Raw genomic sequence first — 24689 nt, 5'->3', positions numbered from 1 at the left:
CTCTGTGCAGTAAAGCTCGGACTCTGACCCTTGCTGCTGTGGGTGGAGAGAGTGGATAGATTTGGATGAATAGAGTTTATTCTTCCTCCTTTAACTCCTGATTTGTGACTGTGAAGTGAAGGGCATGAGAAATATGAAGATGCTCCAAGCTCGTTAAACGCAAATCATTCCCCTTTTAATAAAGTCAACGACACACACACACACACACACACACACACACACACACACACACACACACACACACACACCCACACACTCACACACACACACACACACACACACACACACACACACCCACACACTCACACACACACACACACACACACACACACACACACACACACACACACACACACACACACACACACACACACACAGCCTAGTTATAACTAGTCTTACTTAAGTAAAGGAGCTGAGTACTTCTTCAGCTACAGTTGTTTGGTTTGTCATATTTCATAACTTGATCACTTTACTGGTGATGATAGTTCACAAGCAGACATGTTTGTTTTGATACGTAACAAGTTAATCTGCTTTGAGGGACAGTTTTTATTTGTAAGTAACATTTCCTGGTGAAGACATCGTAATGATATATATGATGCAATAGCCCCATTGGGAATTAGACTCAAATGCTGCACACATGATAAGATACATACCATATTGTCTTATCATAGTTGTCTCCAGTAGTAAATAAAAAGGAAACAGACAAACAAAGTAATTTATCCAAAAGCACATCACAACCACACACCAAACAGATAAGAACAAGCAACATATTGCACAATCCCCGCATAATAAAATAATAATCAAGAATCAACACATATACAAATATCGTTTGTATATTTTAATGAATGTCCACCGGTGGCTTTAAGTTTCCTAATCACATTTTTGTAAATTGAACCATGACTAGCCCCAAAACTAGTTATGATGTCACTAAATCATCTGGTGAGTACAGAGAAACTTTTCCTGGTCACATCAATCTGCACAGTGAAGGTCAAACATCCAGTGAAGTGACAATAAGCAAAACACATTTTTGAATGAGTATGTGTTTTATTCAGTCAATCATTACATACAATACAATAAGTAAAGCCATAATCTAATATACAAAAAAGAAAGACTGAAAATGTATAGGTAGAAGCATAATGCTTATATATTCATTTCCTACATTCTTAGCAATTCTTTTTAATTTTTTTATGAGTTGGAGCTTTAAAGTACAACCCAACAGTGTATTCTTCCTGAAGGAGGGACCACTAGGATAACATGTACGCGTTAGAATAAGGTAAAGTTGGAGCAGCACTGCCCTGCAGATAACAGTCTGAAGTGAGGGCGGGCTGAGTCAACCTGCCACTCCCCGCTCAGGCCTCCGCGGGAGCGCGCATCTGTTCCTGCGCGCTGTCACGCTTTACTACCAACAGGCACGAAAATTCCAGGGAGGAAGTCACTGAGATTGAGAAACGAACAACAACTCCAAAAGGTGCCAGGAAAAAAAAAGAAGAAGAAAGGGGGGGAAACAAACAAACTTGGAGACGAGAACAAATCGGAATACGCCAAGTCCTCATTTGGGAACAGTAGGAACACCTAACTTTTGGATATGGACTAGAAGCGCCGGGAGCTCGCAGCAGATGGAGGCGGCGAGAAGTTTGCTGTTCGTCGGGGCCGTGCTGCTCGGGCTGACGGGCGCGTCGGGCAGAGAAGGTGGGTAACTTTCACGGCCTCTAATGGCAAAAGTAGTTTGGAAAGTAGACACAGTAGAACACGCGGGTTGTGTTTGAGTAGGTGTTGGACGTCCAGCTCGGCACAAAGAGAGTGATATGTCCAGCTATAGGACCACATTCCTCCGCGAGCCCTCGTCCTCTCTGAGGCTCGTGGGGTTTATGAAGCACAGCTCGTGAGGGGGGAGAAATCACACCTGTCGCAAAGTACCTTCAACCCACAATTACTGTTTTGACTAAAACTCCCTTTGTTGCACATTTTTGTTGCACAAACAAACCCCGCTGGAACATAGTAGCTGTTTAGTAGTTGTAGTAGCAGCTACTATGTAGTCGTAATAGTGGAACAGGTGATACATCTGAGAACCTGCTTTGCAGCTTGGGGAGACCGAGAGACGGCGGTGCGTGCAGGAGGACGTCAGGCTGGTTTGCTCTCCGCGTAAACAAAAACAAACCAACAATAACAGACAGGGCATTGTGTGCCAAGGATCATGACGATGTCAATTATTCACTTCTGGCACTAAAGAGGACATTGTCTAATAGAGGGCCACTTGTCACAGTTAGAGCTTGAGTGCATGCCAGTAAAACAAGAGCTAAGTGAAAGTGCAAACCATCACTTAGCGTTTGCATATTTGCAAGATGGTACGACATTGTTTGCCCTGTTTTGTTTGCACCATATATAAGTATGAACTATTATAATTCTAAGCAAAAGAACATTTTGTAATTTTTTTTATCTGGACGAATGTGGCTTTTGCATCAGTTTCTTTTTCCTTCTCTTATCAGGGCTGAAACAGTTAGTCATTAATTGAGGAGTCGATCTACAGAAACTTTGAAAGTAAAATTAAATGAGGTTTGGACTGAAATAATACAGAAAATGTCAGTACTCAAAAGAGAAAAAAAGCAATTTGAATGCATTACTTTGGCCTCCATGATATTTCTTTCTCATTTATAGGCCACACAAGTAATCTTAACCATGAAAATATTGGTTATTTGCAGCTGTAGTTTGTAGTCGTGGCTGCATAGGCCTCCATATTGATATATATATATATATATATATATATATATATATATATATATATATATATATATAATTTAAGTGGAGTCAGATGTCAATAAGCTGAATCCCATGATTTTAAAAGCATTTAATAAGCTAATGGGAAACATATTCACAACATCAATAACTGAGAATTCCTTCCAATACATGCTTTATTGACACGTACTTGTCAGCGTTTATCGACATGCCCATGTGAGGAAATAGGCCAGTGCATGATAACATGAAATATCACCATGTTTGGATGAAGTCCTCTTTACTTCTAAAAAGACTAATATGAGGAAAACATTTTGTAGTGAAGCTTCTTTGTCTTTTATTAGCTGATACCCCCACTGCTACACACACAAACAACACCAATAGTCGCAGGTGAAGTGATTTGCGAACACAACTGCATTGTTGGTGGGAACAGGTTGGTACACTTTACTCCACAGCGTCGATCTCTGAAGCATCAGTTCAGCGTGAGTGCTGTAATTGGCCCATAGCAGCTGTATTTAGCAATGCACCAAGCACAAGTCTTACTTTCAGTAATGCAATATTGTTTTTGTCCACACACACAAACACACACACACACACACACGCACACACACACACACACACAAACACAAAAACACACACACACACACACACAAAAACACACGAAAACATCCTGTGGTCAACAAGTGTATGATTCCAAAGGTCAGAAGTTGTTTTTTTCCTTCCATGTTCTGGACGAATTATTTCAACAACCTGCTCCTGTGTGAGATTGTGTGAGAACATATTGTGTGTTTTGTGTTTGGTGGCCTCCGTATCCACAGAGTGCATGTCCTTGTCACACTCTGGTGCACCTATTGACTGAAACTCCCCGTGACGTGATTAAACCCTACTGGATCACCCTCGGTGGCAGGTTAGCTCAGCCGGCCGTGGCTCACCAGTCTAACCTGTGTGTCACTGATCAGATAACGTTACTTTAAAAAGTAACAATCATTTCAGATCGGTATTGTCATCAATCATTTATCGTTAATCTACTGTAAGTAGAATTACATCTTGATTAAAAATCAGGATACAGTGCTTTTGTGGTTCTTCAGTCTGTTGGTACCAATTTTCAAGAAGGCCTCCTTTATTATTGATAACGTTACTACTAACAGCTTAATTAATGGTTCATAAATCCTTTAGCAATGTGTTATAGATCGGTTACAATAACTGATTCATAACTCTTAATAAAACTAATGTAGGTGTCTGCAGAAATTTCCCCCCAGAAGGTAATTGGCCATAGAGGACCATTGCAGGGGTCTTTTGTTACCATTGCCTTTGTTACCTATTATAAATGGTGCCTGATGCTTATTGTCATTATTATTATTATTATTATTATTATTATTATTATTATTATTATTATTATTATTATATTATATACCATTTCACCAGTCTCTTGTAGAGTAAGAACTTAATCAAAATGCTAATTACAATCTTGCATAAACTTGCTTTAACTTAAAGCATTTTTGAAAACATATTCTTTTGCACCGAGCATCACTGTAGAGGTCATTGCAATAACATATATTGCAATGCAGTATATTAATACTTGAATTGTGTAGTTGTGTGTTTTGAATATGATGGTTGTTCAGCTTTGGTTGGAATGACATACCAGTATGTCTGGTTCATCTATCTATGTAATTATAAAACATTGATCTCTTTGAAATTAATTATACATTTGAATGCATCTGCTTTTGAACTGTAGTTAATGACTGTGTAAAAGTATGCAGGACATGTTCTGGTGCAGTGGTGTTTGTGATTGCAGTCGACGCATGCCGGGGTGAATACACGAGGAGCTTGTGTGTGTGTGTGGCTCCAGTATGGTACGGATCCTGTTCTGCTTGTCTGTTGAGCAATACCTGTTTTTCATTCTTCGATCGTAGAGTGAAGAGAAAGGAAGATTTTTTTTTTCATGAGGTTGGGAAAAATGTGTCATTTATGCAGGCAAAACACGCTAGGATTAGCATTGTGTTAGAATTATGACTGACACGTTTAATCTGAGGGATAATAAACTGAAGACCTGTTGGATCAGCTTGTTCTGTTTATGTTGAGCTTTGAAGGGATCTGATCCAGACTCGAGTCGAGGCCCGAGGATCCTGTTGACTGTTGAGTGACTGGTGTGTAAAGCTGCAGGCCTTTCCACCGTGGTTCAGTCTAACTCCCGCAGTGGCCTTGCTGCCACCGTGTTGCTGTCACTTACCGTACATACACACACACACTGGTAAACACACACGCACACTCCCTGTGCTAACTGGCACGCTGCCACACGCAGGTGTGGCTTCACGCTGGCGTTCAGTTTGCAGACAGTCCCAAGAAGCACTGTGGTGCAGGACACAGTTTTAACTCACCACTTTCACTCTTACAGGAAGCCAGATTAAGAGCAAATGACTGATCAAGTCTGTATTCATTCTTACAAGACACAGTCTGGTGTGACAAAAATAGCCACTTTCAAACTATGACATAAAACACTGGGAATGTGTCGTTGATGCATCGACAGTGTTAAAACCTGTCTCTGCATTCACGGCACTGACCACTGAGTAAAGAAAAACTGCTGGATGGTCCGTGCAAAGAAGAGGGCACTGATTTAAGAAACAAAACGTTAAAAAGCTGGCAAGTCTTTCTCTGGTGTACAATTGATCAGTGGAAGTTTCCAGAGCCAAGTTGCCGCGATACGCTGTGCTGAAGCCTGCACTAACACCTTTAATTGTGTACTCGGATGTCAGTGGCAGTCATTAGTTGTCCGGATAACCTTCTGGACACTGAGATCTTCTTGTGACCTGGAGGGTCTTGAATCATCACTGAACTACAACCTGGCTTTTCTATAACCTCCCGCCTCACTGGTGTGTCATCTTCTTGATATGCAAAGACACGCATTCCTGTGAAATGACACTTTCCAAAGTCTAAAGAGAGTTGCGCAACAACTCATGCACTAAACTGACAGGAAGAAATTAATGAAAGGAAAAGAAGGGACATTTTGAGAGGACTCGACGCAATTAATAAAGTAGATGTAGTGATTGAATTTGAAAGAGGAAGGCAGTGTCAGTGGGCAGAGAGAGCAAAGTAAGTGATAAAAAGAGGGAGTATTTTAGGCTGCAGGGATGGAGGGGTGGGCAGCTCCTCACAAGGCCACGCATGCACATACAGAGCCGTTGCTGAGAGACTTTTGGAGAGCAAACAATGAGGGAATAGAAGGAGAGGAAGCTGAGAACTGGCTGAACACAGACTTTTTAGAAATGGAAAATCTGCTCTGTTGGGCTCTCTGTTACGGCACATTTACTTAATCCCCAGATCTGTAGATGTCTGTGTTGTTTGTGTTTGTGTGTGGTAGTTTGTGCGAATCACAGAGTTTCAGGGAGTCAGATTTTGTTTCTGTTTAGATATTCTATCTTGTTAAAAATTATTTAAAGGCTGGGGAATAAAAGCACGACTCCCCTCTTGGCCTGACGTGTAAAACTATTTTCCATGATGACATCGCTGAGGGAGGCAGTGATTAGTCATTTGATTTGATATTTGACACATCGACTGCATGTGTATTTTTGGCTGTCACTCTATTAATTATAGAGACATTTGTTGCAGTAGCTGCCAGATTTGAACGTGGAACTTATTTATTTACACTTTATGATCCAATACGTTTTAGCAGTGGCCAAACTTTACACATGGCAGATGCACATAAGTGATAAGAGCATGTCTTGAGCAGATATCTTCTGAACTTTGTTGAACCCAAGAGTATTATGGGAATCACCCTCCTGCAGCCTGCCAGTACTTCCTATCCCTCTGATTATATATGCAAGTCCATCGAGCTGTGCTTTCCAAAAGGAGGGACGGCGATAGCATAGGGGGGAGGGGGGCTACAATCAAGAAAAAGGGGTTAACTATAAGGGCTGTTGGAAAGGGGCCAGAGGAAGTCATTTATAACCTCAGCAGAGGAGGGACTGTCCACTGTGTGCTAAAGCATGGGAGCTATGCGTGTGCGAGAGCCCCCATGAATTGTGGCGCTGTATGACCCTGAATGTAATGCGTGTGTGACCCACTGTGGGGGAATCTGCTGCCAGTGGAAACTATATCATGTACACCGAGAGACAAGACTGTGGCAGTGAGTGCATATGGTTTGTATTTCAGAGGAACCATTCAAGGCCACTCGTAAACAGTTACACTGTCAAGATATGTGGAGTCTTAAGTCCTTACAGCCTTCACTTTTGGAGCCTGAATATATAGACCAACACAACGTCTGTAACTATAAATGTGCAGCACTCCTTCTAAGGTATAACAGCTGAAAACAAATCACATTTTGAATTCTTATTAAATCTGTTGATGACTCTTTGAATTAGTCAAATTATTGTTTATATAAAGACATCTTTAAAGTCCTTAATTTGTCTGACCAACAGTCCAAAACACAAAGATATTCAATTAATAATGAGAAAAACAGCATTTAAGAAATTGAGATATTTGGTCATTTTGCTTGATAATATATTCAGATAATGAATTGATGCAGTGAACTGAATAATCAACAAGAAGGTGTTCAGTATTCAGTATTTTAACAGGAATATTGGGAACTTATAGTTGACATCTGTTTTGAGGTGGCTTTTGCTGTGAATTTAAATGTAGTTGAAAGACATCAAATACATTTTTGTATAATAATATTTTTTTATTTTGTTGTTGTTAAAAGTAGTTCTTGCAATTCGTTCAAACCTGCACAGTGTTAACAAGGCAGACTCAGTGTCCTTTGTGTCCTTTTTATATTTTTTATATAATGCTTGCTTTCCAAAGGATTTTGAATGACAGTAAAACATAAGTAGCTCTTAAACATCATGGATCTTGCGTAATGAATTGTACAAGGTAAATGTTGTATAAATGTGTTATCTGCGTTGCAGTGTGCCTGGGTACAGACATGAAGCTGACCCTGCCCTCCAGCCTGGATAACCACTATGAGACCCTGAAGCTGCTCTACACCGGCTGCCAGGTCGTCCACGGAAACCTGGAGATCACACACCTTCATGGAAACCCTGACCTCTCTTTCCTACAAGTATATACATTTTAATATGTATATGTATGTGTGTGTGTGTGTATATATATATATATATATATATATATATATATATATATATATATATATATACATATATATATATATATATATATATATATATGAGGAGATACAATTATTTAAAGACAAAACAAGGACTCAGTTGCTTCAATTTTTTTTCAGTCCACTTATTTTTGTTGCCACAACAGACTCATCCTATTTGTTTTCTCATCCCCTCTTCTTCAGGGCATTGTGGAGGTACAGGGCTACGTACTTGTAGCTCATGTGTCGGTGAGTCTGTTGCCTTTGGACAACCTTCGCATCATAAGAGGCAGCCAGCGGTACAACTCCAGCTATGCCCTGGCTGTGCTGGATAACACTTTGCGCGGACAGGGGCTGCGGGTGCTCCGGCTTCGTAGCCTCACAGGTAGGATGATAGTAGGTTGAGCTATTAGTTGATACCCAAACCCAGTATGAACTGGTTGAACTTGACTGGGGTTGGGACTGAAATGTTGATTTGTTTTGACTCATTTGTTTTATTAATATCTTCATCTTTAAAACTGTTAACAGCGTTTTGTTCCCTCCTTTCATCCGGCATCTGTTATCTACTGTAACAGTAACTTAATAACCTCCTCTCATGTATCGTCTCCCCTGCAGAGATCCTATTGGGTGCGGTGTATATTTGGGGGAACCCCCAGCTGTGCTTCCCGGACCCCCAGAGTATCGTTTGGAGAGACACTTTGGACCAGCAGAACCTCCACGCCAAGCGGCACCGACTGCAGCCTCGGGCCTCTGAATGTGAGCAGCTGATGGATGGGTTGAAATATTGAACTTGTTTCTCGTGTGCCACAGTAAATACAAAACAGCAGACGGGACAGCACAGTATGTCCATTCATGTCTTAAACAACACCAACTCTGTGGCCCTAGTCTCCGTGGATACATTTTCATGACTTCGGAAATCCTCTAATTATCCAATACGTTGTTTTATGGCTAAATACTAGAGATACACCGATGCTGACTCAGATACCTGGATCAGGTATCAGTGACAATGGGGCCAGTCTATTAAATTCTATGTTTATATACTATATACATTATATACTGGAATTGTAATTCTTGTTTAGGCCTGACAAATGTGTTGCTGCAATTTCTAGTAATTTTGAAGATTTATTTTCACAAGTTTCTGCTGTATTATTTTAATAACAAACAATTCAGTAAATTTATATGCATGTATTTATTTTTTACATTTTGTTTTGCAAAGTTAGGAGAGTAATGTTTAAGTCAAGCCTGATATTCATAAAATAAAAGATCCCAGTCTCTTCTGCAAGACATACAGCTTATCAATCAAACACTCGTCAGACCAGTGCGGTAGCATCCAATGGAATTGCTATCGGTAATAAGTCAGATCGGTGCTTAATAGTCCACATCTATACTACAAGAAGAGTTAAGAAGAGTCCACATCTATAGATAGATGTATAGATGTGGACTCTTCTTAAATTGTGGGATAAGTGCTCATTTGCTCTTGTGTTTCTTCTTGCACAGGTCCAAATTGTTCCCCTATATGTGGGAAAAGTTGCTGGGGAGAAACTGCACAGGACTGCCAGAACTGTGAGTTAACATCACATGCAGAGTATAGGACATTGACACTATTTGGTTGTCAGTGGAAAACGTCCAGAGCAGGTGAAGTACAGCTACAAAATATTCACTTTGTTCATAGTGACCCGTCTTCCGTGTGCGAATGGCTGTCAGCGGTGTAAAGGTGCCCTTGCCCATGACTGCTGTCACATGCAGTGTGCTGCTGGATGCACAGGACCCAAAGACTCAGACTGTCTGGTAAATGACAAACTCCCACACGTATTCAACATGTATTTGTTGTGTTCACTGTAATCTCATTGTATTGTCGGACCGTCTGTTGTCATTTCTGGAGTAACGTGTTTTCTTCTTCCTCTTCTCTCCAGGCTTGCCGCCACTTCAACGACAGCGGCGTGTGTAAGGAGAACTGTCCTTCCCCCACCATCTACGACCCCGTCACCTTTCAGACCAAACCCAACCCAAACAAGAAGTTCAACTTTGGAGCCACCTGCGTCAAGACGTGTCCTTGTGAGAACTGATTTTGAACAAACCTTGTTTATTCATGAAAGCTACAACACAGCGCTCAGCTGGTGGCCACTGTGCAGCTCCACGGGTGCAACTGCTGATTAAGCGGCTTGCTGTAGGGCGCCATGACGGTAGTAGATGCTGAATGGAGAGGGAGGAGAAGTAGATTATTTATTCAGTTTCCTTGCCAAGATTTCCACACATACAGAGGAAATCTGGCAGTATGACAATCAAATCCCTGCTACTTTAACGCTGTAGGCTACCAGCTTCCCATTTCATCATACTATTTTCTCTTTGCTCCAAAGATGCCCTTTGAACACTTTGTGTCCCTGTCTGCAGATAACTATCTGGCTATGGAAGTGGCTTGTACTTTGGTTTGTCCCAAAGCCAACCAGGAAGTGGTCATCGCCCACCCTGAGGGAAACGAGATGCAGAAATGTGAAAAGTGTGAAGGAGACTGTCCCAAAAGTAAGAGTCATTGTGTCTTTGTGGATACATTTGCATTGAGTCACAATACATTGTTTACATACACTCAATGGCCACTTTGTTAGGTTAACCAGAACAACTATAACGTGCCATGTCACAAAGACTAGTCATCTCAAACTCAATGTGAAGCCGCCAAATGTGCAGCAACTGTGTAATGCGACCAAGTCAACATGAAACAGAATCTGTAAGGAATGCTTTCTGCACCTAGTTGAGTCAATGCCAGAGAGAATGCAGACCGCTTTGGTGGCAAAAAGGGGTCTAAGGTAGCTGGTATTAGAGCGGTTTTACCTGATGAAGTGGCTAATGAGTGTAAACAGTAGCTATGCAAAAGTCCAACAGAGGAAAAACAATGTCATACTAAGTGACTCAAATGTTACATAACGATCTTACATAATGTTGTGGAGTAATTTAAGTGTTGTATTCTCTACGTGCATGACGTGCTGCACGCACTGATGTTCTTATGCAGTGAACCAAGTGAACCAACCTGTTTCTGCAGTACCAGTTCTGCAGAATCAGGACATTTAGATTAATTCGGAACATGTGGATCATTTCTTTTACATTCAGTTCAGGCTTTTACTTCGTGGAGTTGACTGGATTTCTAAATAATCCTGCTTTCGTGAGACAGACCCCAGCTGGTACATAATCTCACATTTTATTTAACTTTTTGGCCTAGAGTTGGGACCTCTTTTGCTAAACATGTTAAACATTTTAAAAGTGCATTCAAAAACTAAATATATCTAATAATAATAATAATAATAATAATAATAATGAATAATGACTCTTATTTTTCAATTATGTAAAAATATAAAGATGCATACGTTTATACACCGAAACCAGACATGGCTGATCAAAGAAAGCTCAGTCAATATTAGTCACAATACTGGAATTACTAACTTACCTTAAAATAATATTGAGTTTCAACAACATTTTCAATAACACAGGGAAAAATGTATGCAACATTGAGGGAATTTCATTTTATATTTTAAACTCTTTTTAAATATTCACTATCTATACTTTGATAATTTTGACAACACTTGTTGGTATAATACCCGTCAGCTCCTTTTTAAATGATCAATCAATGGAGCATAGAAAGCCTTTGACCACCTTCAATGGCATTATCAATGGCAAGTAATTGTTTGGAACAATTTGTTAATATGATATTATAATAGTATATACATAAAACAAACTCTTCATAGGAAGGAAGATTTATTTATATGGAGATTTGTTGACCATTCTTTTCCTGTGATGTTGAACCTCTTTAGGAAGCCCAGCTTAATTTCTGGATTTAAGATAAATTGGTTATAATTCTTTGTGCTGCTTTGTATTGCAGTGTGCTACGGTCTGGGTATGGACAACCTGGGCGTCATGGACAACCATGGTGTCACCATGGTAACATCTACTAATGTGGAGGAGTTCAACAAGTGTAAGAAGATCTTTGGTAGTCTGGCCTTCCTTCCTGAGAGCTTTGCAAGGTAAGAGACACGCAGGCCGAATGTAGAACATAAATACAGTTTTACCTCACAAAGGTTCTTTAGAAATTATTCAATTAAATTATTTAATTTAAACTTTAGAATCATGTGCACTTTAGTAACCACAAATAGCAGCTTTATGGGCAAGACTTCATACTGTCAGTGAGCCACATCCCTCGGGTTCAGTCCTTCAAATATGTGAGTTTGCAGCAATATTTGTGGAAGGTTCTTTGTCTGAGTCGAGTGGAAAGTCACCACCCAGGCCAAACACTTTAGATGTACTGTATTGTACTCAAATGTACTTCAAGCATCTTTATGTTAACAAAGAGTACAGTATCTAAGTATGTAACTGCTTTCGCGTCTTTTCTCCTCATCATGATTATTTGATTTAAAAGAATCAAATTGATCCGGAATGGAGACATGTCTACACTCCAGAGTTAAAATAATAATTTATATACAGTTATGATTTATACAGTGTGGATCAAACTACTCAGCTCACCAGTCCCTCTGTGGATGTTAAATTAAAGATTGGTGGATCGGCCTACGTGACCGAAGCTCAGATCCCAAATCCCTGATAAAGGATCTTGCCGTCCTGGGTTCAGTGAAAGTGTAAAATGTAAAGACAAATAGAGCTAACCTGCACCACTGGATATTATCAGTCAACATACATTTTTCAAGGTGAAACAATAAACTTATTTATTGCCTCTTGCTGTGTGAAAATTGTCATTTAAACATAATGCTGTCATTGTCCAGGGACCCTGTGAGAAACACATCAGGTCTGAGCGTCGAGCAGCTGAGCAGCTTTAAGCAACTGGAAGAGATAACAGGTACTAAACACTGAGGAGAACAGGAAGAACGTGTTGAATCCTTTAAAAACCTTTATCAAGAAAGTAAAATCAGGTTATTATTTTATTTTAAATTGTATTTTATTGTTATTATAGTATTACTATTATTATTAATTAATAATAATGAATCATTATTAGTAGTTATAACAGACTAAGTTTGGATGTTTTATAGGTTATTTGTACGTTGATGCCTGGCCAGAGGAGTTGACGAACATGAGTGTGTTTGAGAACCTGAAGGTGATCAGAGGCCGGATGCTCTACAAGTAAGACTTCTAAACTGTCTGCATATTAATCATATGGTCCTAACATCAACACTCCCTCACACAACTGTATGTTTCTCAGCATGTGATTTTAGTTACCTGTAAGTGTGATATAAATGTGTTCATTTATTTATTTTTAAAATAAAAAAAATGTGTTTGGATTGCATTATCAACAAACCCCAAAACAACCTCATAACAAATATTGGACCCATTGTTGATATTATGAATGTAAAAACAAATCAAAATAATTGAATCAATCACTCAGTTATAGAAAAATAAAGAGAAAAACTAAGAAAAATATATATAAAAATGAGCAAACACTTAGGCCTTCTACTTCAATGGTCAGACGTAAGAATACAAACTAGACTTTCTACATGTGCACGGAGCCGGATGTGTTTCACATCTTGGAAAGCGTTCCCACTGCAAAAATATTATAATAAAATTAAGAAGTATTTTTAATGCAAATCAATGTATCTGTTTATTTATGTGTGGTGTGTCTCTAAATGGCACTTTCCTGATGCCCACCCACACACATAGTGTCTTTGTTTGTTTATTTTTTGTGTGTCTTCGGTTCAGTTGAGACCGTTTGTTCACTTTCAGGGTTATAAAGGCTAATTATTAGCCAGCACAGCTGCTCCAACCAGGATACCAGTATATGGCAGGCTATCTAGTGTAGCATGCTCAAATTAAGTCAAAGTGACAAATGTGAGATCTGCTTGTCTGACAATGTTTGACAACAAGGTCTGATATTATGGGCTGTTGTTCTACCGCACTGTTTTTATTTCAGATTTCCTCAACGGAAATGACACATTAAACCCTATTTCCACACCTGCTTGCAAATAGATAAAGTATAGATTATATATATATGTATGTGCCCAACACCTTTGTGTTAGAGAGTAGGGTCTTGTACACTACATGTATGTCAATTCATCCACAGCGTTTAACCAAATTTGAAAACAAAAGATAATCATAAAAAAATAATAATAAAAAATAATCATTCATTTAAAATTGACCCCTGCCATTCATTTCTGGTCACTCACAACCTCTCTTTCTGGTCAGGGGTGTGTTTTCACTGGCCCTCCAGAATCTACACATCCGGTCTCTTGGGTTGCGTTCACTACGCAGCGTCAGTGGAGGTTTGGTCCTGTTGCACAACAATTCCCAGCTGTGCTACACCAATTCACTGCCCTGGGACAGTCTGCTCCATCCCACCCAGGGACCTCACCGCATCGTCAGCCAGAACCAGGACGCCCAACTCTGTGGTGGGTAAACGCACTAATGCAATGCCAAGGTCCACTGAAGATACTGTGGGTTACACTTTGATCAGCCACTTTTCACTTCATCCAAGTGATATATCTCGGCCTGATACAAGTGTCCATTCCCTCAGAAATCCTGCTGCAGAAAATACATTTTGATGAATTGCATTTTAATCAACATTCGTGGATGTTGTTGCTTTGTACATTTGCAATTGATGAACAAGTTGGCACTTGTCTGCAGAGTACTCCTTGAGGGTTTTTCTTTGATTTTCCTCATTGAAACAGATTTAAACATTGCAGTGATAGTGCGGAGGAGAGTCCAATAGAAAGTACAGTGTGCATCTGTTTTCTCTGCATGTTTTTTCAGAGGAAGAAAAGCGTGTTTGTCACCTGCTGTGCGTGGGGGGCTGCTGGGGGCCGGGGCCCAGCCAGTGTGTGTCCTGCAAGGCTTTCCAACGCGGCGTTGACTGTGTGGAGCAGTGTGACATCAATCAGGGGTATAAAAGTTTGTGTTTGTTTGGATGTGGCTGCACTAAATCAATAAAATCAAGTGATAATGTTCCATATAATACAGTATACTGTGTATCATAATCGCCAAACAAGTTGTCCTGCAAAAAAAAAAAAGAATCATCTATTTGCCTAAAAATGTAAACGGGTGGATTTAGGTGGGGTTAATTGGATGTCACAAATGTCAAAGTAGTCACAATAAATCAATCGGAAAGCTTTTAAGTTAAATTGTGCCCTTAAGCAACTGTAGATCAATGACAAAGCCAATGCATGGGTATCTACAATTTATTTAAAGAGAATCTAAACAGATTTTTCGCATGATGTACATGTAAGTAAGATACATATTTACAAGATAACCCACAAGTAAAATATGTGTGTAGAGATTCATTTTTAAGCTGTTAGTTGATATCAGTTGCCCTGCAGTTTGATGACGTGTGTGCACGCTTCACACAGTCCAAAAACATGACCTAACATTTCATATGTGTTTAACCTTTGCTTAATAATAGCACTTCTACAGTGAAACAGGAGTCCTGTTTTTTTTGCTCAGTGATAGAGATAATATCAATATTACAAATATTTATACTTATCACGATGTGGCAAATGTTGAAATACTAAAATATGTTTTTTTTTTTATTTTCTTGCTGATAGTTAGCTGAGAAGTTTAACGCCACTATCATGCCTGTATGTAAAATAGTAAGCTATAACCAGCTGCCAGTTAGCACAGCTTAGCATAAAGACTGACATAATGGGGGAAACGGCTAGCTTGACTGTCCAAAGGTAACAAAATCCTGCTTCAAGCGCCTCTAAATCTCACCAGGGGGGGTTCTGACTGACTATATCTATCAGCTAATGCTGGTTGTAGCTTCATATTTATTAGTGGTATCAATCTTCTCACCTAACTAAAAAACAGAGCAAATAAGCGTGTTTTCCAAAATGTCAAACAACTTGGTCAACAAAAGAATATCTTCATATCACTCATAGTTGTTAAACAATAATAAACATTGTTGTCCAGCCCTTTGTGAGAACAAGTTATCCTGTGCAGGTCATCTGGAGAGGCTAACACTGTTATTTGCAGCTTGGGCCCCCTTTCTAAAAATGTTTGTCCTTATGACAGTGTCAGGTGCTTGAGATAAAAGCTTCCAACAAATGCCAGACTGTGTGTTATGGGACGTGATGTTAAATCCCCGCTGTGCTTGTGTTGCAGGTCTATCCGTGAATACACAGATGGATCTTTGTGTGTTGCCTGTCACGCAGAGTGTCAACCTCTCAATGGCTCTGCTTCCTGTCATGGCCCGGTAAAATGTTCATGCAGCTTACATACCAAAATAAGATCTGAAAATGACAGAAATGTATACACTGCAATGCAAATGAAAAGTCAAGTCAGAAATGATGACTCGTATAAACACTAATCCTGGGACCTTTGTTGCATGTCATCCCCTAGGTCTTTTACCACATTTCCTGTCTGTATCTACTGACTATGGCCGAAGATTATCTAAATAAATTCACATCATTATACCTTTGTGTCAGTGTGCGATACGTTGTATGTATAAATGTACTGAAATACTTCTCTCTGTGTGTCTTCAGGGTGCAGAACATTGTTCAGAGTGTCGAAAATACCAGGACGGGGAGTTTTGTGTGGATCATTGTCCCAGTGGTGTGAAGGAGGATCAGCAAACCGTGTGGAAGTACAGCAACGCTACAGGACACTGTCTCTCCTGCACCACCAACTGCACGCCGTCGTAAGTGGACACTCATCACAAACACGAACAAAAACACAAGCACAGACTGCTCACACAAAGAGAATGATTTCACACTCGACGCTTGTGTGTTTCAGCTGCACTGTGATGGATGAGAGAGGCTGCCCCATCGACACCAGGACAGGGTGAGCTGCCTCAACTGTTCAGATACTTGAATGATGTGGTGGTGGATTTTCCCCGTGCGTCTTTTGAGGATAAGTTGAACTGTTTTTCTCTGTTTAGACCGGGTACAACTATCGCAGCTGCAGTGGGTGGAGTGGTGCTCTTCTTCATCCTGCTCGCTCTGCTGGTCTTCTATCTGAGGAGACAGAAGAAGCTCAGGAGGAAGGAGACGATGAGGAGGATCCTGCAAGAACATGAGGTGGGCACCACTGGTTATAAGTTGTTTCATAAACAGAGGCTTCCGTTGTGTTGTTAAGCGTCAGTTTACTCCCTTGACAATAATGCTATGTTCACACCAAAAGCGCTGGGAATGTTACTCGCGCCTGAAAGGGGGCGTGGCTTATCTCCGTAAAAACAGTTACCGTTTCCGCCATCCATCATGGAAATAACCACTAGTTCTGCTTTATGCTTGTACATTTTACATACGTCGGAACATCAAACTCCATCGTGTCTGGGTTAATAATAATATCCGTAGTCCCACGACAGCGTCTGAATGACGGCCGCTACCAGCACTACTTCAGCAGCAGACCGGCAGCAGTTTGATTCAGCAACAACAAGATGGCGGTGATGACGGGCGGAGCTTCTCAACACTGATTGGCTTACACCACGTGAATTTTTTGCCCGAGTTGAAAAATGTCAACTCTTGCAAATTTGCGCGCCCAGCAACCATTCACGTCTGTGCATTGACTTTGCATGTAATCTACTCGCGCATCAAATTCGCTACGCTTTTGGTGTGAACGCAGCATTAGATTCCCCTTAGGTGTTGTAGTTTGTAATGAAGTAATCTTCCATCTGCTTCCTGCATGCTTACAGCTTGTGGAGCCTCTGACACCCAGCGGTGCGTCGCCCAATCAGGCTCAGATGCGCATCCTGAAGGAGACTGAGTTAAAAAAACTCAGGGTGCTGGGTGCAGGGGCCTTCGGTACCGTTTACAAGGTATGTGGGCCAGTTCTTTAACACTAACTATATATTTACATCTTTTAGTGAGTTTTTGAAGGTTTTTCATTGTTTTGTTTCAGGGAGTGTGGGCACCTGATGGGGAAAATGTGAAAATACCAGTGGCCATTAAGGTGTTACGAGAGAACACCTCGCCAAAGGCCAATAAAGAGATCCTTGATGTGAGTGAAACCCAATTAGAAACAGTTACACGATTTAAGTTCTCAACTCTTTGCTCTCCATTTACTGGTCGTTCTACGTTCCAACCCTCACCTATGGTCACGAACTCTGGGTCGTGACCGAAAGAACTAGATCTCGGATACAAGCGGCCAAAATGAGCTTCCTCCATAGGGTGGCCGGGCTCAGCCTTAGAGATAGGGTAAGGGGCTCGGACATCAGGGGGGAGCTTGGAGTCGAGTCGCTGCTCCTTCGTGTCAAAAGGAGTCAGCTGAGGTGGTTCGGGCATCTAGTCAGGATGCCTCCTGGACGCCTCCCATTAGAGGTTTTCCAGGAACGTCCAACTGGTAGGAGACCCCGGGGAAGACCGAGGACACGCTGGAGGGATTATATCTCCCGGCTGGCCTTGGAACGCCTCGGGGTTGCGGGTGAGAGGGAAGCCTGGGTCGGCCTGCTGAACCTGCTGCCACCGCGACCCGACCCCGGATAAGCGGCTGATAATGGATGGATGGAAGTTCTCAACTCCTGAGCATCTTTCCTCTGTCTTGCTACAGGAGGCCTACGTGATGGCAGGAGTGGCCAGCCCCTATGTGTGTCGTCTGCTGGGGATTTGTCTGACCTCCACGGTGCAGCTGGTCACTCAGCTGATGCCGTACGGCTGCCTCCTCGACTACGTCAGGGAGAACAAGGACCGCATCGGCTCCCAGTCCCTCCTCAACTGGTGTGTCCAGATCGCCAAGGTATTTAAAATGAAAAACAGGGTTATCATCTTTGTGGTATGCATTTGATTAAGGTGCACAGACTTGAACGACTACTTGAAGTAGTAGAAGTAAATGTCTTTATTTTTCTTAGCAAAACAGCAGTGTCTGAATGTTGCTGTTGATATCTCGTCTTATGTTTCTTTTCAAATTTGATGTGGTATATGTGTATTTGTGGACACATGGGTTTGTGAGTGATGGATCTCTCTCTCTCTCTGTGTGTGTGTGTGTGTGTGTGTGTGTGTGTGTGTGTGTGTGTGTGTGTGGGTGTGTGGGTGTGGGTGTAGGGGATGAGTTATCTGGAGGAAGTCCGGCTGGTCCACAGGGATTTAGCTGCCCGCAATGTTCTGGTCAAGAACCCAAACCATGTAAAGATCACCGACTTTGGTCTGGCCCGTCTGCTCGATATAGACGAGACTGAATATCACGCAGATGGAGGGAAGGTAAGATGTCTGTGACTGTAGGAGCGTCTGCACTAGGGGCGTTCATAATGATTTACATATTTGAACTGCTGCTTTGTATCTGTGTTTCAAGGTTCCGATTAAATGGATGGCTCTGGAGTCTATTCTGCACAGGAAGTTCACTCATCAGAGTGACGTCTGGAGCTACGGTCAGTATCACTCGGTGCTAGAAATTACATTAAAGACAAACGGTGTTGTTGTAGCATGATACTTCCTTTTTTAGCAAGAAAGATTTTAAGAAAGTGTTCACAAAAAATGTTGCATCAGTAATTTTTGTGACAAACTTTAAGTGGCAGACAAATCATTTTGGAACATAGCATTAATCACAATGCTTCAGAAAAGAAGTCGTAGAGTTAGAAAAATCATGCAATCAATAGTTGCATTAGCAATGAATGGGTTTCCAGCCTGCTCCAAATCCTTATTGGAAAAATAAATACAATTAAATCATTATTTGCTTAAATTGGTGTTTAGCTTTATTCCTTTTTAACACACTGACCTTAGTTTCATGCCAGAAAACCTTCCATGAGTCATTAATAAGTGATACGATTTTAAATTGTCATTTCGCTAGATATTTTATTAAATGTCATCGAACATTTCTTTCTCAGGTGTGACGGTCTGGGAGCTGATGACGTTTGGGGCTAAACCCTACGACATGATCCCAGCGAGAGAAATCCCAGATGTCTTAGAGGGTGGAGAACGGCTCCCCCAGCCCCTCATCTGCACCATCGATGTCTACATGATCATGGTCAAATGTTAGTCTTTTATTGTACATTTTGTCTGTGTCTCAAGGTTTAATCGTATTTAGTAAATCAACAGGATCATCTATATAGAAACTGTACATGATTATGGATGAATAAGTGGATGAATTGGTTCATTACAATGTTATGTTTTACCTAGTTGTCATTATTACATGCCCCAAACAGAATTGATATATTAAGATGATTGATTGACATTTGATTTTAATGTTTGGATGGCAGGTTGGATGATCGACCCGGACAGCAGACCGCGGTTCAAAGATCTTGTGAGCGATTTTAGTGCTATGGCCAGAGATCCACCTCGCTATGTAGTAATTCAGGTATGTGAACGTGTGTTTCATGTTGCAGATGCTTTGCTTTTTGTGTCTGTGCTTATCCAAGGGGATAAATAAGACTTACTTGTATATTCTTAACGTGTTTTCCATCCGTGTTGTTCTTTCTCTTGCAGAATGATGAGCAGATGAGCATGTCCATCCCAGTGGACAGCCAGTTTTTTCGGATGCTTCTTGAGGAGGAAGGGAACAATATGAGGGAACTGCTGGATGCTGAGGAGTATCTTGTGCCTCAGCCGAACCACTTCTCCAGGTCTCAGGTAGACGGGGCTCAAGCCAACGGGCCGTCCAGACACCAGCCGTACAGGGTCAGTGTCCAGTATTTTACTCTACCCTTCCTCTTTATTCACATAGCCATCCATTTCTGGGAACCTTGAAGTGGTTGAATTCAGCTTGTCTATTTCTCATTAATTTCTCCTCTCTTTCCAGCAGAGCAGAGATCAGGGTCTAGATGTTGATTCCTCTGTCCCCGGTGGGCCTCAGAGCATGTACTCCTCCCTGACCACCCTTGGCCGCAGCCAGTACCCTACCTTACCTTTAGGAGCCAGCACCTCCAATGGCATATGGATTCCACAGCAGTACCCAACTCTGGCTCGCAGCCCCTCGGCCGGTGGCCAATCCGACTTGGTCTTCCTGGACGGGTCTCCAGACGACCCCTCGCTGCCCCCGGCCAGCCCCGGACGCTACAGCAAAGACCCCACTTACTCCAACGGGAGCCATGGTGACCTGGAGGCAGACGGGCCAAATGGCTTTCATCATCCTAATCACCTTCATCACTCGTTGCCCAGACGGAGTCATGTGTATAATCCTAATCATGCCTTGCCAGGTGAGCCAGAGAGGAACTAATAATATGAAAGGAAGCGTTTGATAATTCAATCTAGGCATGTTTTGTCCTGACTTTTCTTTCTTCCTCCATCTGTTTAGAGTACGTCAACCAGGAAATTAAGGATCTCAGGCCGGGGATTCCCGAGCGGCCCAGCACGCTGCCTCGTAAAGGCTCCAGAGCAGACCGGCGCCTCCCTAACGGCCTGTGCTCCGGTCACAGTGTGGAAAACCCGAGATACTTGGTCCCTGCGAGTGCCGGGGCCGCCACCTCTCCAGCCTTTGACAACCCTTACTACCTGGACCTTGTGGCCAAAGCCAATGCTGTAGCTGAGGCGGCAGCAGGGGACGGTCCCGAGGCACTGGAGAGAGACGGAAGAGTGCCTAGGCCCGTGAACGGGTTTGTGACCTCCACTGCAGAGAATCCAGAGTACCTGGGACTAGCGGAAACCTGGACTGGATATACTTGAGGAGAGGGACTGGGAGTAATGTGATGAACTCAAGAGGAGTCACAGCTTGTGCTCGACTGAGGGAAATGAGGAGTGAGAAAAAGGGAAGATGAATATTTGTGAGAAAAACAAGCTGGTGTCTGATTGATATTGGGAATGGTACTTGCATGTGGAACGATATTGACATTGAGCGAAGCACCCAAATCCAAACTGACAGACGTTGTCCGGCAAAAGTCGATAAATCCCCCAGTTGTGACACACCATGACACCGTAGCATTAACCTGGTGTCTGTGGCATCATTTGTATTCCTGTCTTTTTCTTAGCAATCTTTGCTCTCAGTGTGACTCAGCCTCTGTATATATCTCAGTAATGGATACACAAAGGAGTTCACAATTGTCTAAACCAATATGGTACGAGAAGGGTTTGATTATCACAGAATCAAACAGTTGACTGGTTAAGGAATGCTGATTTATTTTATTTTTTTAAATGTCCATTTAACTTGTTTAATGTCTGTGATTGTTTGGACCACACATGAAGCATTTTTGTACGTCCTTCTGTTCCCTTATTATAGCATTACTCCATATGCTATTCCACCCGGCTAAACGGAGAAGAAAACTTAGAGAGCACTTTGACAAAGTGAGCCGTGATGTGTATTGAAGGTGGTGTTTAGTATTCTGGTCACTTTGTCTCTGACCTGATGGGGGTCTTCAACACACTCAAAGCCATTTTGTTTAGGCCAGAGAAGGACCCGCAGCCCATCTGGCCAGTGAACATGCTCCCTGAAAGAAAGGCATCCTGTATGGAGAAGACAGAGGCATTGTGCCACACTGATGTATGTGGTTGCTCGTGTCTCGGCTGCAGCTACTTTGTGGTACAACAGATGATATAAGAGGTGCTTATAGAATAAGCATCCAAGCTGCAAACATCTCTAAATGTATGTTTTTTTGTTTGTTTTAAAGACAAAGTGTATGTGTAACTACGTGAGAACCAACTCCAGGGATTTAAAATGTGTCAGATAATTAGAGAAGATTATGTGCATTTTGAGTTATGCACAATGCACTACATAGTAGGATACTGCATATGTCCCCCAGGCTTGTATTGTCACAATGAGCGTTTTGGTTATGTTGGCCTTTCACTGTGCTAGAAAGCATTACAAGCTATTGGTGAGTATATTCCACAAGAAGTGAAGAAGTTGCATGTATCTGTACATGTGTTTGCTCCCCTTTTTATAGAACAAAAAACAGTTCTGCTGTTTGTGAGCAACACACTCGCCACTGGAGCTGAATGTGAAACTGAGGAGGCAAAAACATCGGTTTGGATAATCAATGCATGGCTCAAATTCCACTCTGCGAGAAACACTGGCATCCCAGTTAATAATCAACGGAATTTCTTTTTTCTTAATGTTAACTGGTGTTGGGGCTGGGGGAGGTCAAAACTGAGTCAATGGAGCCATTGTCTGACCCTCATGTCCACGTAGGAAAGACGGAGCTCGCCCGACTCGCACGTCCCAACGACTGTTGTCTCAGCTTTGAAAAGAGAGAACGAGAGTTTTCTTCTGCAGAGAACGTCGTTCAATGTTCGGAGCTCGAAGTCCTGAAACGAGTCTTGAAACGACTCTCCATCAGTTTTACTCAGTCTTTTATCTTGATGTTCTCATACGGGTTTTGAAGAGTTTTGTTCCAGAATAAGGATCTCTAAAAGTAAACCTGATTTTATGTAACAATTACATAAAAATAACATGTTATAAAAACATGATACGTTTTTATTTTAATACCCTCAACTATCATATACTAACATTGTTTAGAATGGAATTATTATCAATGATAAGATTCACGTAACTGATTAGTTTTTTTCTTCAAATTTGTTTTTCATATATAACGGATATACACACCGTTTTTTTGTACTGAAACCCTTCACATGTATTGTTGCTGTCAGGTGAACACCTCATATCTCCACATACTGTCAGAAAATATGCACAAAAAGAACGTTTTTAGATTGGCTAAAAACATTTTTTTTGCATTAGTTCTGTCGTATTTTGAAGCAGTTTAAAAATAATTGATGGATATAGAATTTGCTCAAGACACATAGAGGCTTGTAACTGTTATATTGAAATTTAAAGGTGCACCCCCTGACTTTTTCTATATTACTTAATTGCACCATTGCTTCCTTAAAACATTCAGAAATTACATTTAAAAATAATAAATCAAATGTAGGGTTTTAAATAATTTGGGGATTTTAGTGCTATTGGGCACTCCAAAAAATACATTCACCTCTGCTGCAGATACAAGGTTTTCACAGGACCACAACAATGTTAAAGCACGGCTCACAGATGTTCCCACCTCCTTAAGAATGTGATATTTCCTGGATGTTATGAAACCTTATATACAATCACAAATAATGTACTGGTGTTTACACTGTAGTGTTGTTTTGTATAAAATATTCATTTTATATGTGAATGAATTGCCCGGGACTCTCACGGATGAGGGGCTGATCTGCTGTCCTCCTAAAAACCATGTACGTCCTTCCTCGAGTTTATTTCGATGTAGAACTGTTGTATTGAAGCTGTACGGAGCCTGGGGATCGGCTCTGCTTGTTGGTTTACAGTAACACCTGAAATCTTCCTGCCATTCTCCTTGTTGAAGTGTTCTTGTCAAAGTAATGAAGCGTGATCAGCTTTCTAATTGAAATCAACTAAATGTTGCGAAAGTAAATTGTTGTTTGTCCCTATTTAAATTATGAGATTGAGCAGAAGCGTAAAATGGACAAAATGTGTGTTTTTAAAAAGTCTCAAATGAGACCGAAGCAAGAAGCTGCGTGTGTTCATCCACGAATAAGCCTAAATTAACTAACTAGAGTGTGCTGAAGGTTTTATCAAGTTAAATATCTGTAATGTAAATTTTGAAGAAAATGTATCTTTTGTACTTTTCATTTGAATATGTGTTGACCTGTCACAGTTTGTGTGACAGCACATGGATAGTAATAACCATTGTATTGAGATTTTCTTTTTTTTTTTTAAATACATTTTTTATTCTTTGTTCGGTCAGTCCCACAATGTAAATGTGTAGTGTGTGTGTATATAAATAAAAAAAATCACTATGGTAGCTAGTTTGATTGAATACATTGTGACAAGTTGCTCTAACATGGAGGGAGGTGGGAGTAAAACCAAAAGAAAATATTTTATGAAGAAATTGTCATTTTATATGGAATTGTTTGCATATGTTGTGTGTCATTAAATACATATAAAACACTTAAAATGCCCAATGTTGTCTAAATGTTTACAGAGAGTGGACATCTCTTTCTTCATTGTCTAACACTTTGTGTGAACTGGATTAAATCCTGACCTCTGCACTAAAGGGAAATTGCCCATTACATGGTGATGA

The 24689-nt window shown here is 41.1% G+C and overlaps 1 protein-coding gene across 1 annotated transcript; it reads left to right on the top strand.

Annotated features, from left to right (window-relative positions):
• Nucleotides 1–1445: 1445 nt before the first annotated feature.
• Nucleotides 1446–24551, top strand: erbb2 (erb-b2 receptor tyrosine kinase 2). The gene is made up of 27 exons (XM_079214089.1): nucleotides 1446–1689; nucleotides 7632–7783; nucleotides 8030–8210; nucleotides 8441–8581; nucleotides 9323–9388; nucleotides 9498–9613; nucleotides 9739–9880; nucleotides 10217–10345; nucleotides 11694–11835; nucleotides 12586–12659; nucleotides 12850–12940; nucleotides 13997–14199; nucleotides 14561–14690; nucleotides 15905–15995; nucleotides 16285–16439; nucleotides 16535–16582; nucleotides 16680–16818; nucleotides 17433–17555; nucleotides 17639–17737; nucleotides 18287–18472; nucleotides 18778–18933; nucleotides 19025–19100; nucleotides 19557–19703; nucleotides 19929–20026; nucleotides 20155–20346; nucleotides 20471–20864; nucleotides 20963–24551. Exons 1-27 carry the CDS (start codon nucleotides 1617–1619, stop codon nucleotides 21328–21330), a joined length of 3912 nt encoding a protein of 1303 aa, XP_079070215.1. The 5' UTR covers nucleotides 1446–1616; the 3' UTR covers nucleotides 21331–24551.
• The last annotated feature ends 138 nt before the right edge of the window (nucleotides 24552–24689 follow it).

This window comes from Taurulus bubalis (genome assembly GCF_910589615.1).
Source record: "Taurulus bubalis genome assembly, chromosome: 2".
Classification (NCBI taxonomy): domain Eukaryota; kingdom Metazoa; phylum Chordata; class Actinopteri; order Perciformes; family Cottidae; genus Taurulus; species Taurulus bubalis.
Note: the sequence above shows the minus strand (reverse complement) of the source record. Positions and strands in the feature narration are given on the sequence as shown.